Here is a 15,814-nt window from a genome sequence, read left to right as displayed (position 1 = left end):
CAAAATGCCATTAAAAATAGACCATATACCATATAAAAGAAAAAATAATGAAAGATCGGACTAGGGAAAACCACACAAATTTCGGAAAAATTTTGACGCACCTGCACATGCACACAAACGTCAATAAATAAAATTAAAAATAACTACTATTTAGTATTTTAAAACTAGTTACATAAAAACGCAAAAAATAGCACAGTATTATAACGGCGTAAGTAAAGAAAAAATTTGAAGAACCAATAATGCACCGACGCATACAAAAACGAATACTAAATTCATTTATATCCACCCATTCGATAGTCGTGACTTAACGATAACCATATTTTTAGTCGCACGGCCGAGTGTCCACATTAGCTTAGCTTTACAAATGAATTGAACTGATTTTTCGAATAGAGAACCATTCGATAGTTGAAATCATTCATTCATTAACCATTCGATAGTCTAATTCATTCGATAGTTCCCATCGCTAAAATATACCACCCTTAAAAATATTTGCACTTGTATAGTTTATGAAATAAAAAGCTTGTTTCAATATACGCGGTCTATTCAAGGAACGTAACCTCTGCCTAAAACGAAGGACTGTTGTATATTCTTAAGAATGTATTTTATATTATCATACAGTGTGGTCCATTATATGTATACGAAATATTGGACTTTTTATTAAAGTCCTATACAAATGGGAATACTGTCAAAAGTTAGTGCATGTCTGATAACCATATCAGCGGTACTTAGAATGACTGCAAGTCAAACAACTTACAGGGTGGGCCAAAAATACAAAAGTCGTTCAAGAGTAAAGTACCTTGTATAATTGTTTTTCACATATTGAGCTTGAATTAGTGAAGTGTCTGGCATATGAAAAATTTATTTTGGAACTCCTAAACATAAATTAACCACTTTTGCAACAGTAATAACATACATAATTATAGAAAAAAAAATGTGTGTGCACTTGACGCGAAACTTCTTACTAGCATCTAATTGAAGGATTTGAAGAACATGTTTGAAAAAGTGTAGTTTGAAATGTTAGAAAAGTAATAAATTAAAAATTAATAAATTTAATTCACTTTCACAAAATTGGCATTAAAATGACTGTCTGTATTGTATAATAATTATGTATAGTCTATAGTGTAGTATCTAATTTTTAAATAAATTTTTTAAGTCTTCAGTCAAATTCATTGTCTTTGACTTAAATCATTTTATTTCAAGTCAAGTCATTTTTGTGAAGACTTAAATCGATATATAACGTTATTTAAGTTGTTTTAAAGATAGCACTTTATTGAACAAAACCTAGGAATACAGAAAAAATATTCATACAGGCTCATCCTTTCATTACATCTATATCACAGATCAATCAAATATAATTATAGATAATTTGTTTTTTTTTAAGATAAAGTTACACAACATGATAAAAGATACTTGTATTATTTTACTTAACCTTAGAATACATACACAATAAAGTTTACAAGTACGCAATTTACAAGTTTACAAGTGTACAAGTTTAGAACATAAATTCTATATACAAATAAAAAAAACTAATCAGTCTACGAATCCTGTCAGAGCAAGTCTACTTTTATTTTCCTACCCCTTGTCCTTGAAAAATATATTTTTTGAGTTGTACTTTGAATGTTAGCATATTTAAATTCAACGTTAAAGAATCTGGGAGTTCGTTGTACAACTTAGCTCCATTATATGAGATGGAGGTTTGCCCCTTGCAGGTGAGCATTTTAGGCAGATTTACATCATTATGCCTCCTAGTGTTGTGATCATGCACCTGGGCCCTCCTATCAAATTTGAGGACAGAGTGTTTGGCATTTAAAATAATTCCATGTATACATTGACACACCTGAAACTTGTAGATACTATCAACCGACATTATATTGTGATTTGAGTACAGATCCATTGTGTGATACCTAACTGGTAGTTTGTATATATTTTTTATGGCTCTGTTCTGCAATGTTTTTATTGGTTTTAGTAAAGTTTCATTTGCCGTTGACCATATCATATTTAAATATTGGAGATGACTATGTACCAATGAAAAGTAAAGTGGTCTAAGAAGTTGTATTGTTTTTAGACTTAATTCTATATTTTTGACTTAAATCATGAAGATCTGCAAGTTAAGTCAGTACAATGACTTTAAAAAGTCAGTTTAAAAAGAAAAGCTGCTGTTAAAAATGTATTATAAAAATATGTAAAAATCTGACTTAAGATTAAAAACGATTAATTTCAATAATCGAGTACTCGAGTATCAAGCGATCGCTCGAGCGAAATATCGCTCGTATTTAAAAATACGGGTTTTGGTCCGCCGCTTGTTGTAAGTACCCTTTAACGCCAAGCGCCAAGCAGTAAGTTGCGTGCGCAGGGTACAGATTCTTTCGGTAATGAATGGCAAGTAGCAAACTACGAGCGATTCGCTCGATCGTTTGATTTAGTTTATTTCAAAGCCTTGTCGATGTAGGTCGTAAAATTTTGTCTCTCAGATACGCAACGGATAAATATATATATTTATATATACCGCGTCGTATAAATTTGCTACCTGCAATGTATGTAGAAAATTCGCTCGGCTTTTTATCGAGTATGTCACATTAAAATCGGATTTCAATTTATTTCATTGTAGGATCGTCGCTTGGTACTCGTCACTTGCATCGCTCTTTCATAATCGAGCGACGTCGGTTTTTTCAATAATCGGGTACTCGAGCGAAATTTCGCTCGAGTGATCCCATCACTCATTGTAATAACATGACATGCCACAAATCCATAATTCTGAATTATTAGACTTTTTGCTGTCTTGAAAAAATGTGTAAATTTAAATATTAATAAATATAAATTTGAAGGCGTTTTAAAGATAGTTTAGTTTAACTGACTAAGTATTTATCTAACAAATTTGTTGGATAAAAGGCAAGAAAAACACTGGTTATTAGTTAATAAAACTGATTTCTGGTTGAGTGGCTTTTTTTTTATTTAAATCATTTTAATGACTTGGTCAACATGATAACTTATATTATTACAATAAGCCCTTCAATTTAAGTCAGCTTTCGAAAAATGACTTAAAATCAAATGACCTAAGTCATTAAAATGATTTAAATAAAAAAAGACAAGTTTTCTGTGAGCTTGCAGCTCTGGATATAACTAAATAAAATTAATGATCATTTTCTGTTTACAGCAACAAATTGCATCATTAGAAGGTCTCAAGGTTTCTGATGTTTTATTGTATGCTGCTGGATGTCCTGTCTCTGACGACAGCTCGGTAGCTGCATTTGAGCAAACAGACATTGAACTTACAGTTGGCTTGCCTGGTGGAAAAGTCCATGGCTCATTGGCTCGTGCTGGTATGATTATTTGACAATTCATAATTTTAGTTTTTTGTAATAAAAACCGAAATAAAGTAATTTTCTTTATTGTGCAATATTCTAGTTGGAACTGATTTAAATAATTATTTATTTATGTTTGAAAATAAGAAGTGCATTAAGCAAGTTACAATGAGGTTTTTAGATACATTATGCTAAAAGTCTTGCAAGAGCTTGCTAAATAATAATGGAATTGTTTGAAGTGGTTTTAGATAATTTATTCTCAAAATCACTATAGATGTTACCACACATTTCCTTTTGTTTTATATGCTCTTAAAATATTTAAAATTTGTCTTTTAGATAAAGTAATTCTTTTTTATATTTGTGTAATTTTTTGAATAGGCAAAGTCAAGGGTCAGACTCCCAAGGTAGAAAAACAAGAGAAGAAAAAGAAGAAGACTGGTCGCGCTAAGAGGCGCATCCAATACAACAGACGATTTGTAAACGTTGTAGCAACTTTTGGAAGGCGACGTGGACCAAACTCCAACTCTGCTGCTGCTTCTTAAATAATTTAAATTCTTAAGAATGTATTCTGTTTGACTAAATATATTTTGTAAACCTTAACATGTGTTCTATTTTAACTTTATGATTCATATCTCTTATTTCTACATACAGTATTTTACTTAATATTCGTATTTTTACATATAGAGAGTCTTAAATAAGTGCAAATATTTTCAAGGCTGGTAGATTCGAGAAAAGAAACATATTTTCACTTTACTGTTTCAAAATAACCCATATATCTTACTTTGAAAACTTCCAAAAAAAAATTATTGCTTAAATTTTGAGCAAACTACTGGATTTTTTACCTATGTTGTCATATTATCAAAAAAATAGTTTTTTTTTCCAATTTTTTTTTTAAAAAATTCCAAATTTTTCTGAGTCGAAATAGTGATGAGAACAAAAATAGAAAAGTTCTGCGAGATCGAAATAACGGGTGCGTCTCAAAAGTGGCTCACCCCTATAACTTTTTTATTTTTTCAGGTAAAACAATGAATATTTGGTATGTTAGTATATGACATAAATTGGGATTGATTGACGTATTCAATTGTTTTCGGTCACTTCCGGTTTCACCGGAAATGACTATTACTTTTGATTTTTAAATGGCACCCTCGGTATTTTTTTACTTTATTCGATAGAAAAGGACACTCTGAATCGAATGACATATCATATGTCAACTTTTGACATTTTGGCATACCTATGGTTTATTTAAAATTGTAACATGCGGTTCATAACGACAATTTAACTCAAAATACCAAGTGTGTGGTACCAAATTATTCGTAAAAAATGCTTTTTCTAAATATGCTAATGAGCCACCCTCGTGCCATTTGAAAAAATTGAGATATAATTAAAAATACGATTTGGGCATCTTTTAACCAGCCAGGACAAGACACTAAAACATTAGACGATCATTTCTACTTTTCCAAGGCTCCTTGATTAAAAATTAGTGTTTTTAACACAGCCATGGAACTCTAGATTGAAATTTAAAATAGAATTACTTATTTTATATATGTATATTACCAATAATATTCTTTGATATTACATATTACTTTGATATTACAGGATATTACTAATAGAAATTTAAAATAGAATTTGTGTTAGGGTGCAGCCACACTATCCTAAAAACGGCGTATCGGCGTCTGATTGATCGGATTGATAGGATTACTAATCCAGACGTTCGAAAAGTGATCTCAAAACGAGTCAATGCGTTCGGAAAGTGATCCGAATAACTCGATTTTTGCCATATGTTGTGATCCTACTAACCCTCCTAATGAGGTGGGTAGAATTAATCAGCTGATCATTTCTAGGATAATTTTAAACGTAACGGTCCGCATAGAAGTATAAAGTTTTTAATAACCGTTTTGTCCGAAATCACTTTATCTAATGTTGATCAAATACATGATATTTTGTTAGTGACCGTAAAAATGAGCCAATCAGCATAGCATCAAGTAACTCTAGATTTTAAATAAATAAAAAACCAACAAGTAATTCTAAAGATACTGACTGCGAAAAAGCACTATCGGAGACACCCAATAGGAAAAAAATGAAAACTCAACTACAGAAAAGTGGTTTAAAACATTTAGATTAAAATAGCCAGGCATAATGAAAGAATGGAACTTGATAGACAATTCTGAAAATTTTCATCACAATTGGTAGATAAAAATTGATATATTTTTTTATTATTAATATGATGGAATGTTTATTATGTTGGCAGTAAATAAATGATTAAAATAAAGTTTATAGTGTTTTTGTTTTAAATGGCATAATTTTAAAAAAGCCTAAAATAAAACACATTTTGTTTTTATAAAAAATAGTCTTACAGAAACTAAAAAGTATACTTAAAGCAAAACAAATAGGATAAAAATAGATCTTATACAATCGTTAAAGAGGGATATTAGGATTATTTGTTTAATTTATCTCTTTTTAGGAAATATATTTAAATGTGATTGTTAACCCGGTAAATCTAATGATCCAACCGTTCGTAATTAAACTACCAGCTGATTACTCTCAGCACTGATCTTGGAACAGCTGATTAGTAAACTACCTAATCTAGGATTTTATTTCCGAAAACCCCTGCCGTTTTTAGGATAGTGTGGCTGCACCCTAATCATAGACAAAAGAAAATAATCTACTATTAAGATAGATATGAAACTTAATAGTAAAATTTTGGGTCAAAGCGCCCCTCCGTGTTTTTAGTGGAGACTACGTTTAACCCAGCGCCTTCGCCTTTTCTGTTGCAAATGTTTTTTATGTTTATATTTGAATTCAAAGGATTTATTTTTAAAGTTACACTGATATATTAGTATATCAGAGTAACTTTAATAAAACATAAGAATATATATATTTTACAATTTATTTTTCTATTTATTTTACAGAGTTTCATGTAAGTGATCGAGATTTATAGATTTTAAAGCGAACGAAAAAAAATCAAACAACGAATACATACCATATATTTTTCTTTTATCTAAGATACATACCTTATCGTCTTTTCGAAACACGTACATTTTTGCAGTTTTGTTAGTTTCTTTGAAAGATGCAACACAACAAGAAAACACCATTTTTACAGTTAATAAATAATAAAACTATTTCTGACTATGATATTTAAAATTTAGATAGATAGGAAATTAAAAAACAAACGAGTATTTGCAAACGCAGGCTCAACTTCAATAAAAATCAAAATTTTTCCTGCGAAAATCAGGCTTTTTTCACTGAAAAAGTATTTTTGGATTTATCAGCAGTCATTGTCAAGTTGACAATATACAGGGTGTTTTCGAATTAGTCTAAAAAAATTATGGTGTGATTCCTCATGTGTTCTTAAAACAATTTTTATATAACCATTGGGTCTAATAATAATTTTTTCTACAGTTTTTTTGCTTAACATAAATGGTACACCACTGCTTTTTTAAAGAAAAAATATTTTTTTCTTGACTGGCCATCCTTTCTCAACAAAATTGATCTTTTGAGTTTTTCTTGTTCATCAAACGGTTGTCGAGAAAAAAATAAATATACTTATTAAGAGCCCGCCTGAATTCGTTTTCTAACGATTTTTTATTTTTTTAGATTAATTAGGAAACACCCTGTATATGCATATCACAGGCAACCAAATAAACTAGTAACCTCTAAAAATTATTTTTCCTACCACTAGCGACATACCGTGTTTTTAGTGTGTACTAAATTATTTTATCAAAATTTCACCATATAAGTTTCAAGGCAATGACCCTAATCTCAGAAATATCTGTGGAAATATGAAATCTCATGTACGCGTCATTTATCTATGGTACGAATCAAATACGTTTAAATAAAATATACGTCGGCCTCCCCATAATGCCATAAGAGCAATGAGAGGATTTACGTCCCAGTGTTGAAGGACAGAAAATCGGGTCGAATTGTTTCAAGACATAAGTTCATCCTTGTTTAGTCAAACCTTCTACAACATAAGGATAGACTTATGTAGGAAATGCATTGAAATTCTATAGCCATCCTTCAATATCGGGACAGGAATTTAAGCGGTACCCTGCGTATATTTTATTTTAAACGTATTTGGTACGAATCAATGTGCGCGTTTCAGGGAACACAGCGGCTGACCGACCGCTGAGTATTTTGCTCAGCGACTGACTGTTTTTGCGTGTAAAAAGGGACCGTTTAGGGAAACCGCTTGCTCAGCCACTCAGCCGCTGACCGTCCCTTTTTTGTCAATGACTAATGGGCGCGTTCAGGGCTCTGGTTCAGGGACGGTTAGAGGCTGAGTGGCTGAGTAAAGGTTGATTCTCACTATACCTTCCATATCAGCTCCCTTCCGTTTCCCTTCCGTTTACATGAAATATTGAATCATGTAAATGAATAGGACAATTCACACTATCCGTTACGTTTCCCTTCCGTTCCAAATCCTGTCCTTTTTGAATCCACATTTTTTTGGCGGACGGACTGAAGCGTATCTGAAACAGCGTTGTTAAGGTCTTACATTTCTACCAGCTCTGTTAACGTTTTGCTGATGTTTATTTATTCTTTCACCTCTGAATCAAATCTATTATCATTTTCACAGGATACAAATTTTTAAAATAAACTTTCATAATGATATAAATTGTACAATAAAAAGTATGGAACTGATACGGAACGGAAGCTTACGTATAGCGTCAATACAATAAAAATACGGAAGAGATATGGAATGCATATGGAATGGAAACGGAAGGGAAGGTATAGTGAAAATCAACCTTAAAGCGGAAAGCGGTTCCCTAAACGGTTTCTTTTTACACACAAAAACAGTCAGCCGCTGAGTGAAAGTCTCAGCGATCACTCAGCCGCTGTGTTCCCTGAACGCGCACAATGGGCATTTTACACACAAAAATGGTCAGCCGTTGAGCAAAATACTCAGCGCACATTATGTTCACAGATCCGGATCGATTCTATATATCGATATTTACGTTACTTATCGTACATTCCTAGTAGAGCTGGCAACAATGGTGTTTAATTTTGACGTTTGCCGTTTTGTCGGAAAAGAGATTATTCTGTGGTCTGTGACAAAGTTTTTCGTTTGTTTTATTTTGCTTTTTTTAAATTTTATCAGAATTAAGTTATATTTACTATAATTAAAAGCAAGGCATTAATAATTTAAGTATAGTTGTGCTAATAATATTAAATATTATTAAGCCTTTCCAATTAAACCTCTTAATTTAGTGTGGCGTTTTATGGAGTGTACTAAATAAATTCAAATTACTGAAATGGAAGAAGCTGCAAGTTTAAATCATCATGGTCCTCCAATTAATATGTTGCCTCCTACGCCTCCAGGGCTTGAATCATTATATAATTTGTGTCGAAAAGTTTATCCTGACCAAGTAAATCCTTTGCAAGTTACAGCATTGTTAAAATATTGGTAAGATCAAAATATGTCTATGTGAAACAGTCACATCCAGCATCTTATAAAAACATCTATTTTTAGAACATCCGCCCTTTTATTTTTCACACCCTCAGTGTTCTGCATTTCCTGTTTTAGAAGTTATTTATAGTTTCACTGACTAATGACTTGAAGACTTCTTTACGATATCTTTGTTTACTATTTTTATAACAATGCTAATTATCAATTTATATTAATTATAGGCTTGGGGGTCCAGATCCACTAGATTATATTTCTATGTATGCAAACCCAGGAATACCAAGTGAAAATATTCCACCTCATTGGCATTATATAAGTTTTGGATTGTCCGACCTTCATGGTGATGGAAGGGTTCATGATTTATCAGGATCTGATGGTCCTTCGGGATTTGGTTTTGAGTTAACCTTTAGACTGAAACATGAGCCAGGTGAAACTACGCCACCAACATGGCCAGCAACATTGATGCAGTCTCTTGCTAAATATGTTTTTCATTCAGGTATGATATACATATTAGTTTGTTTTGAATCAAGATAGTTTCAATCTTTAAATGATTATTTTAGGGAATTCTCTTTGTTCTGGTGATCATGTTTCTTGGCACTGTGCTTTAGACAACAGTGAATCAAAAGTTCAACATATGCTGATGACAACCGATCTTCAGTTAAATTCTACACAGACTCCATTTGGTACAGTTAATTTTATACAGATTGTTGGTATTTGTACTGAAGAATTAAAGGCTGCTCAACAGTGGAATGGTGCAGGGATATTAGATATACTAAGGAGATTACCAATGTAAGTTTTAATTTCTTATTTTACAGAATCCAATTTTAATAAATTTTATATGAGGTATTGATATAGTATGGGTTTACATGGGGAGTAGTTGTTTGGACCACTTTATATGTATATGACATACCCAAATAAAGACTCTACCCAAACACTTGATTTGACTAGTGCTAGTGCCTTTCACACTTTGCTTTGACATAATATAAAATCACAGTTTTTTTAGTACGCGCCCTCTTTGAAATGAATGAAATAAGTCAGTAATATTGTAATTTTGGGCCACCTTGTATATCTTTATATGTATAGTAGGGAAATGTAACACGGAAAAATGCAAATTTTATATTTAAATCTCTTTATTTTTTTATACCATGGAGTTATCATGGTCCTCCTAAATTATTTCTTTTATTCATTTCCACCCTGCATATACTTATTTGTATCGGAATAAAAGTTTGGGAACATGTATTGGTTTTATTGGACATTTTAAAATTTTATTGTTAACTAATGGTTAACTGTAAACTTCATGGGTGTACCAAAGAAGTTATAAAACGTTTTTTGCTTTAGGCTCTAAGAGATGTCTCTTTCAGTAGGTATGGGAGAAGCCATCCTGTATACTGAATATAGGTCATACCAAATAAACTTTTAGTCTCATGGTTAAGCTTGACGAGTACAGTATTTCTGACTTATACATATTTTCTTTTATTTATATTTTAGGAAACAAAAATGAATTCATTATAAAAATATAAATAATTATTATTAATATCAAAGAAACTCCCCTTTCTAATAGCATTTAATGGAAATAAAGGGTCATTACTACTGCTTTCCTGTTCAAAATATTCTAACAAGGTTGCGATGAGCTTGCAATGGCTGTTTAGCTGCTTCGGATCTTGTGCACTTTACACCAAAAGCGGTTCTAAAAAGAACAATTTTTGACTGCAAGGTTGGCTAGTAAAATATTTTCAAAGAAGGATCACAACACAATTCACTTGAACCAAAAACTTGTAATACAAAACGAATCAAAATACCAATATAAGTAGATAATAATATAAATATATAAATGTGACAACTTGACATCTTTTACCTAAATCGTTGGCAGGAAACTTAAATTTGAGTTACTCAGCCCGGCGCCGAATATGTCCATGGCTGATGGAAACAATCAATTTAATAATCGCGCCCTTGATGACGAAACTAAAAGTTTATTTGCTATCGCTTATACCATAAAGTTTAATAATAATTAAAATTACTAAATCTTTTAGTGCTGGTGGATCTTGGCATATAACAGACATGCGTAGAGGGGAAAATATTTTTGAATTAGATCCTTACGCACAAGAAGAAGTAAATAGGGGTTTTGAAATAGAAGGTTCAAATTTAAGTGGCGTTTCTGGTAGATGCTCCTGGTCAGAACAAAATTATTTCAATGGAAAAGAATTTAAAGATGTCAGCTCACAATTGGACAACACATACCATCCAAGTTTGTTAGGTATTTTTTATTATTTCTTTCTAATGTAGTATACAAAATATTTCTTTCTGATTTTAGGGAGTTCATTGGAATCTCCAGAAATGTTACGCATAAGAAAACTTGATGGAGTTCACTTAATATTTAATTTAGAAGCTGGCAGTTTATTACCACTGGCCATAAGGTAATTTTTATGTCTGATAAAAAGATACACATATAACTTCTGACACAGAATACATGAGCTACAGATGCGAATTTTTAAATGTACTGAGAATTTTTTTTTCTTTATGGTGCAACTACACCAAACTGGTCAAGCCCCGCGGCCTGTGACCTCGGCCAAAGTCGGCGAGTCAGGTTGCTGGAATTATTAAAAAGTTGATGTACGGTTAGGTATACCGGGTGCGTCTCAAAAGTGGCCCAACCCTACAACTTTTTTATTTTTTCAGATAAAAAACGAGATTTGGTATGTTAGTATATGGCATAAATTAGGATTGATTGACGTATTCAATTGTTTTTGGTCACTTTCTGTTTCACCGGGAATGACTATAACTTTTGATTTTTAAATGCACCTTTGGTATATTTTCACTTTATTCAATAGAAAATAACACTCTGAATAGAATGACATATCATATGTCAACTTTTGACATTTTCGTATATGGTTTATTTGAAATTGTAACATGCTTTTCATAACGACAATTTGACTCCAAATACCAAGTGTGTGGCACCAAATTTTTCGTAAAAAATGCATTTTTCATTGTTCCATTTGAAAAACTTGAGATATGATTAAAAATACAATTTGGACATCTTTTAACAGGCCAGGACAAGATACGGAAAACTTTAGACTATCAAATCTATTTTTCCAAGGCTCCTTCATTAAAAATTATTGTTTTTAACACAGCCATGGCACTCTACATTGAAATTTAAAATACAATATTAAATTATAATTAATTCAAATACAAGCCAAAATGTCAAATGTTGATATATGATATGTCATTCTATTCAGAGTGTTATTTTCTATCAAATAAAGTAAAAATATATTGAGGGTGCCGTTTAAAAATCGTAGATTGTAGTCATTTCCGGTGAAACAAGAAATAACCAAAAACGATTGAATACGTCAGTCAATCCTCATTTATGTCATATACTAACATTCCAAATCTCATTTTTAACTGGAAAAAATAAAAAAGTTATAGGGGTGAGCCACTTTTGAGACGCACCCGGTATAAGGACGGTAGTAATGTAGTTCTGTGCTTCTAGGCCGTAAGCGACGATAAAAATAGGGTATTACCTCCGAATTCTTGACACCCGCACCGATTGACGTGAAATTTTAACAGTGAATAGAGATATATGTATGAAACAAAAATTACATAGTAGCGATGTGTGCTTTCACCCTGGGGGTGAGTGCCACCACTTCTCGGTAGTGAAAAATAAATCACCTATTTTAATTACAAACATCAATAAAGGGATGAATTCGAAGCAAAAGATATTCTATAACATTTTTTCAGAAAATTAATATTTTCCTAGTTATTTAGGATTGAAAATGTAATAAATAACTCGAAAATCTTGCGTTTTATTGCAAAACTCATAAAAAGTAAAAATGCAGCTTTTGGAATAACAAATCGATTTAATTTTTGTTGATTGCCGTAGGTGTAATAATAGCCGAGTTATCACTCTGTATACGTGATTTTTTATTTTTCGAAAACTAAATTACAACTTTTATTGTAAAATCATGGCGAAAGAACACATTTTTCGAAGAAAATGAATATGACCGTTTTTAAAGCGTGTGAAAAGACATTTTAAATGTCTTTTTTAAGGGTCTTTTCAGGTTTGTAACTCAAAAACTCGCGGAGTTATGGTAAAAATAAAATGGTCACCTCATTTTTTCGGAAAAAAATTAACAACAAAATCTATGACTAAAATCATAAATCTATCAATTTGTAGGAATAAAAACTATCAATTTGTAGGAAATTACACGAGCTACAAATTAACCTCTATAGTTGAACAGTCTTGAACTCTTCATTTTCACGAGATTTTTGGGTTTTAAGGGCTCAAAGAAGGTGGTCTTTACACGCAAGTCAAACTAAAAAAACGTAATATCTACGAAACAAAGAGATCTACAAAAAAATTGAAAGAGAGCAAAAATATTGCAAAAAATGGCCTCCAATTTTACCCTGTTGCATTTTTTACGTATCTTGTTTAGTTTTTGAGATACATGTCAAAAAAATTTAAAAAATAAAAATTTTTCATTATTTTTAACTTTTTTCCAAATTTAGGCATTCTAAACCGCTCGAACTTGCAGAGCCCATTGTTAGTACCTAAATATAGCCAACTGTACATGTATTACGCTTAGTTTTTATTTTTATAATTTTAGTCATAGATTTTGTTGTTAATTTTTTTTCTGAAATAATGAGGTCACCATTTTATTTTTATCATAACTCCGCGAGTTTTTGAGCTACGAACTTTTTTAAGAAAACATTTAAAAGGTCTTTTCAAGCACTTTAAAAATGGTCATTACTCATTTTCTTCGAAAAATGTGTTCTTTCGCCATTATTTTACGATAAAATGTTGCAATTTAGTTTTCGAAAAATAAAAAATCAGTTTACAGAGTGATAATTCAACTATTATTACACCTATGGTAATCAACAAGAAAGGGATCATTTAGTTATTCCAAAAGCTTTATTTTTGCTCTATATAAGTTTTGCGATAAAACACAAGGTTTTCGAGTTATTTATAAAAAATAGCAGAAAAATATGCAATTTTTAGATGAAAAATCAACATTTTCAATCCTAAATAACTAGGGAAATATTAATTTTCTGAAAAAATGTTATAGAACATTTTTTGCTTAGAATTCATCCCTTTATTGATTTTTGCTATTAAAATGGGTGATTTATTTTTCACCCTCGAGAAAGGGTGGCACTCACCCCTAGGGTGACAATACACATCACTACTTTGTAACTTTTGTTTCTTACATATATCTTTATTCACTGTTAAAATTTCACGTCAATCGGTGCAGGTGTTCAGAATTCGGACCCTAAAACCCTCGCTTACTGGCCTATTCTGAAGTATTGCGAATTAACCTTAAAGGGAGTTAAATATAAATGAAATATTGATAATGTACATAATTTTAGGGGCAGAGTGAAGCACGGCAGACACTTTACATTTAAATCAATACTGGGAGACACAGCTGTAACATTAGTTGCTAATTCTGTTACAGAAACATTAGTTAATATAGACCATCCATACGTTGCTCAAGGTTCATGGTTGCAAGTTTTAATTCCGGATGATTTGGAACAAGATATGGCTGTTACGTTTCAGGCGCTGGCAAGTCCCGAAGCTTTATCTTTACCTAAAACATTTTCGTGGCCAGATAGAAAGCTCTCCATTACTATTGTCGCAGATAAAGTTTGAAAACATACTTTTTTGGACGAATTGTATGAAAATGACTGCATTAATTATTACGGGTAAAATAATATCTAGTGACAAGATTTATCACATAAATTCTGCCAGTTTATCAGTAAAAACATTACAGAGGGCCAAGTGACTTGATTTAAATTTGTCTCAATATTATGGATTGCTTGAAAGTTTGTGAATCTCTATGAGTAATTTAAGTGCCTTATTAAAAGATTTTTATTAAGTTAAGGTATAAGAATTTAAATATTCTTAATAACGGTGCTTATGAGTAAAATTAATTATTTATTCATTAATATTAGATATTAGGTTGTGATACTACTTTACTCTCGTAGTCTTAAATATTTTATTCTACATATTTTAAACTTGACTGTCAAGTTTGTATCTTATTCATAATTTGCTTTTTATTATTAAATTTTATCAATTTATTTCAACAATTTTTACATTTAAGTTGATTTGATTTTAGACTAGTTTTATAACACTGACACTTTTTATATAATTATACCGTGTTGGCAACTGTTACTTTTGGGTCGGCATTTACATGTGTGAAAGTAAATCGCATCTTATGTCGGAGTGAGAGAAATGCGACGGTGTGCTGTTGCGGCGTTGCCGGTACACCTTTCCCTATCAAGTAAAGTAAAATCACGATCGCAAACCGCTTATTTTTAAAAGACTTTGTAGATAACTAGATAAAATCATTAGACATGTTTCTGAGTGTCTGAAATGGAATTATAAGAATATCGTTAGGGTGTCATTTTTTTATAACGAGAAAACGTCAGTAATCGTGATAATTTAAAAGTCAACTTTTTAACACATAACAGGCCATAACTCAAGAACCACTTTAGATATTGAAAGTTTTTTTTTTATTTTCAAGATCGGATATTTTACAATTTGTTTACATAAGAAAAATTCGATAAGGTTGTTTTTTCCATTCAAAAATTGTAAACAATCCATCCATTTACTTTTAGAGCATAACAATTTTCAGCAATCGTGTAATTTTTTTATTGATAAAGATTTTCACATACTGTCTACAAAGAAAATAAAGCAGAAATATTAACAAAGTTCTTGAAAAAACTACAATCTATTAGATTTCGGGATATCGATTTTTCAATTCAGAGTTCTAATAGCGCGACCACTATCGAACACCCACTCAATTCTACTTATTTTTACCAAAAATGCAAGTGTTTCTAGCTTGCACTTAAAAAAATTTAAGCTATAGGGAAAATTAAAACGACTCGTTAATAAATAAACAAATTAAGTATCACGAGACGTAATTAAATCGTGAAGCTGAACGCATGACGTACGCCTTTCCCTAGAACTTTAAGTACTGACAGAGGTATTGATTGGGTCGACCGGTCAACTGCGACAAATCTGCTTATCCCCTTCCACGTCTCTTAGCGATGTGCACAGTTTCTCGGTATTTCATACGTTTGGCAACGTTTTTACTGTCCTCTCTTTGTTCAGTACATTATA

General features: G+C 31.4%; 2 protein-coding genes across 3 annotated transcripts; both read left to right on the top strand.

Moving 5' to 3' along the window:
* Positions 1–3,118: 3,118 nt before the first annotated feature.
* LOC115880121 (40S ribosomal protein S30) lies at positions 3,119–3,902 on the top strand. The gene is made up of 2 exons (XM_030897252.1): positions 3,119–3,320; positions 3,681–3,902. The coding sequence occupies exons 1-2, from the start codon at positions 3,134–3,136 to the stop codon at positions 3,842–3,844; spliced, it is 351 nt and encodes a 116-aa protein (XP_030753112.1). The 5' UTR covers positions 3,119–3,133; the 3' UTR covers positions 3,845–3,902.
* Positions 3,903–8,392: 4,490 nt separating this feature from the next.
* Positions 8,393–14,937, top strand: LOC115880074 (suppressor of fused homolog). Of its 2 annotated transcripts, none has more exons than XM_030897202.1 (6): positions 8,393–8,706; positions 8,931–9,202; positions 9,267–9,495; positions 10,737–10,951; positions 11,018–11,120; positions 14,062–14,937. In XM_030897202.1, exons 1-6 carry the CDS (start codon positions 8,555–8,557, stop codon positions 14,339–14,341), a joined length of 1,251 nt encoding a protein of 416 aa, XP_030753062.1. In that variant the 5' UTR covers positions 8,393–8,554; the 3' UTR covers positions 14,342–14,937. The 2 variants fall into 2 exon arrangements, with proteins under 2 accessions (XP_030753062.1, XP_030753061.1); XM_030897201.1 differs by having other exon boundaries at positions 8,394–8,706; positions 10,737–10,960; positions 14,062–14,936.
* The last annotated feature ends 877 nt before the right edge of the window (positions 14,938–15,814 follow it).

The sequence above is a fragment of the Sitophilus oryzae genome, unplaced genomic scaffold, assembly GCF_002938485.1.
Source record: "Sitophilus oryzae breed Bouriz unplaced genomic scaffold, Soryzae_2.0 scaffold_1614_pilon_pilon, whole genome shotgun sequence".
Taxonomy (NCBI): Eukaryota; Metazoa; Arthropoda; class Insecta; order Coleoptera; family Curculionidae; genus Sitophilus; species Sitophilus oryzae.
This window is presented reverse-complemented; position numbering and strand designations above follow the sequence as displayed.

Bases quoted from the DNA above. Each gene is read 5' to 3' on its own strand.
- LOC115880121 (XM_030897252.1), top strand. From the start codon at position 3,134: ATGATCATTTTCTGTTTACAGCAACAAATTGCATCATTAGAAGGTCTC. The intron at 3,321-3,680 runs GTATGATTATTT...TTTTTTGAATAG, and splicing joins TGGCTCATTGGCTCGTGCTG to GCAAAGTCAAGGGTCAGACT.
- LOC115880074 (XM_030897201.1), top strand. From the start codon at position 8,555: ATGGAAGAAGCTGCAAGTTTAAATCATCATGGTCCTCCAATTAATATG. The intron at 8,707-8,930 runs GTAAGATCAAAA...TATTAATTATAG, and splicing joins ACAGCATTGTTAAAATATTG to GCTTGGGGGTCCAGATCCAC. The intron at 10,961-11,017 runs GTATTTTTTATT...TTCTGATTTTAG, and splicing joins ATACCATCCAAGTTTGTTAG to GGAGTTCATTGGAATCTCCA.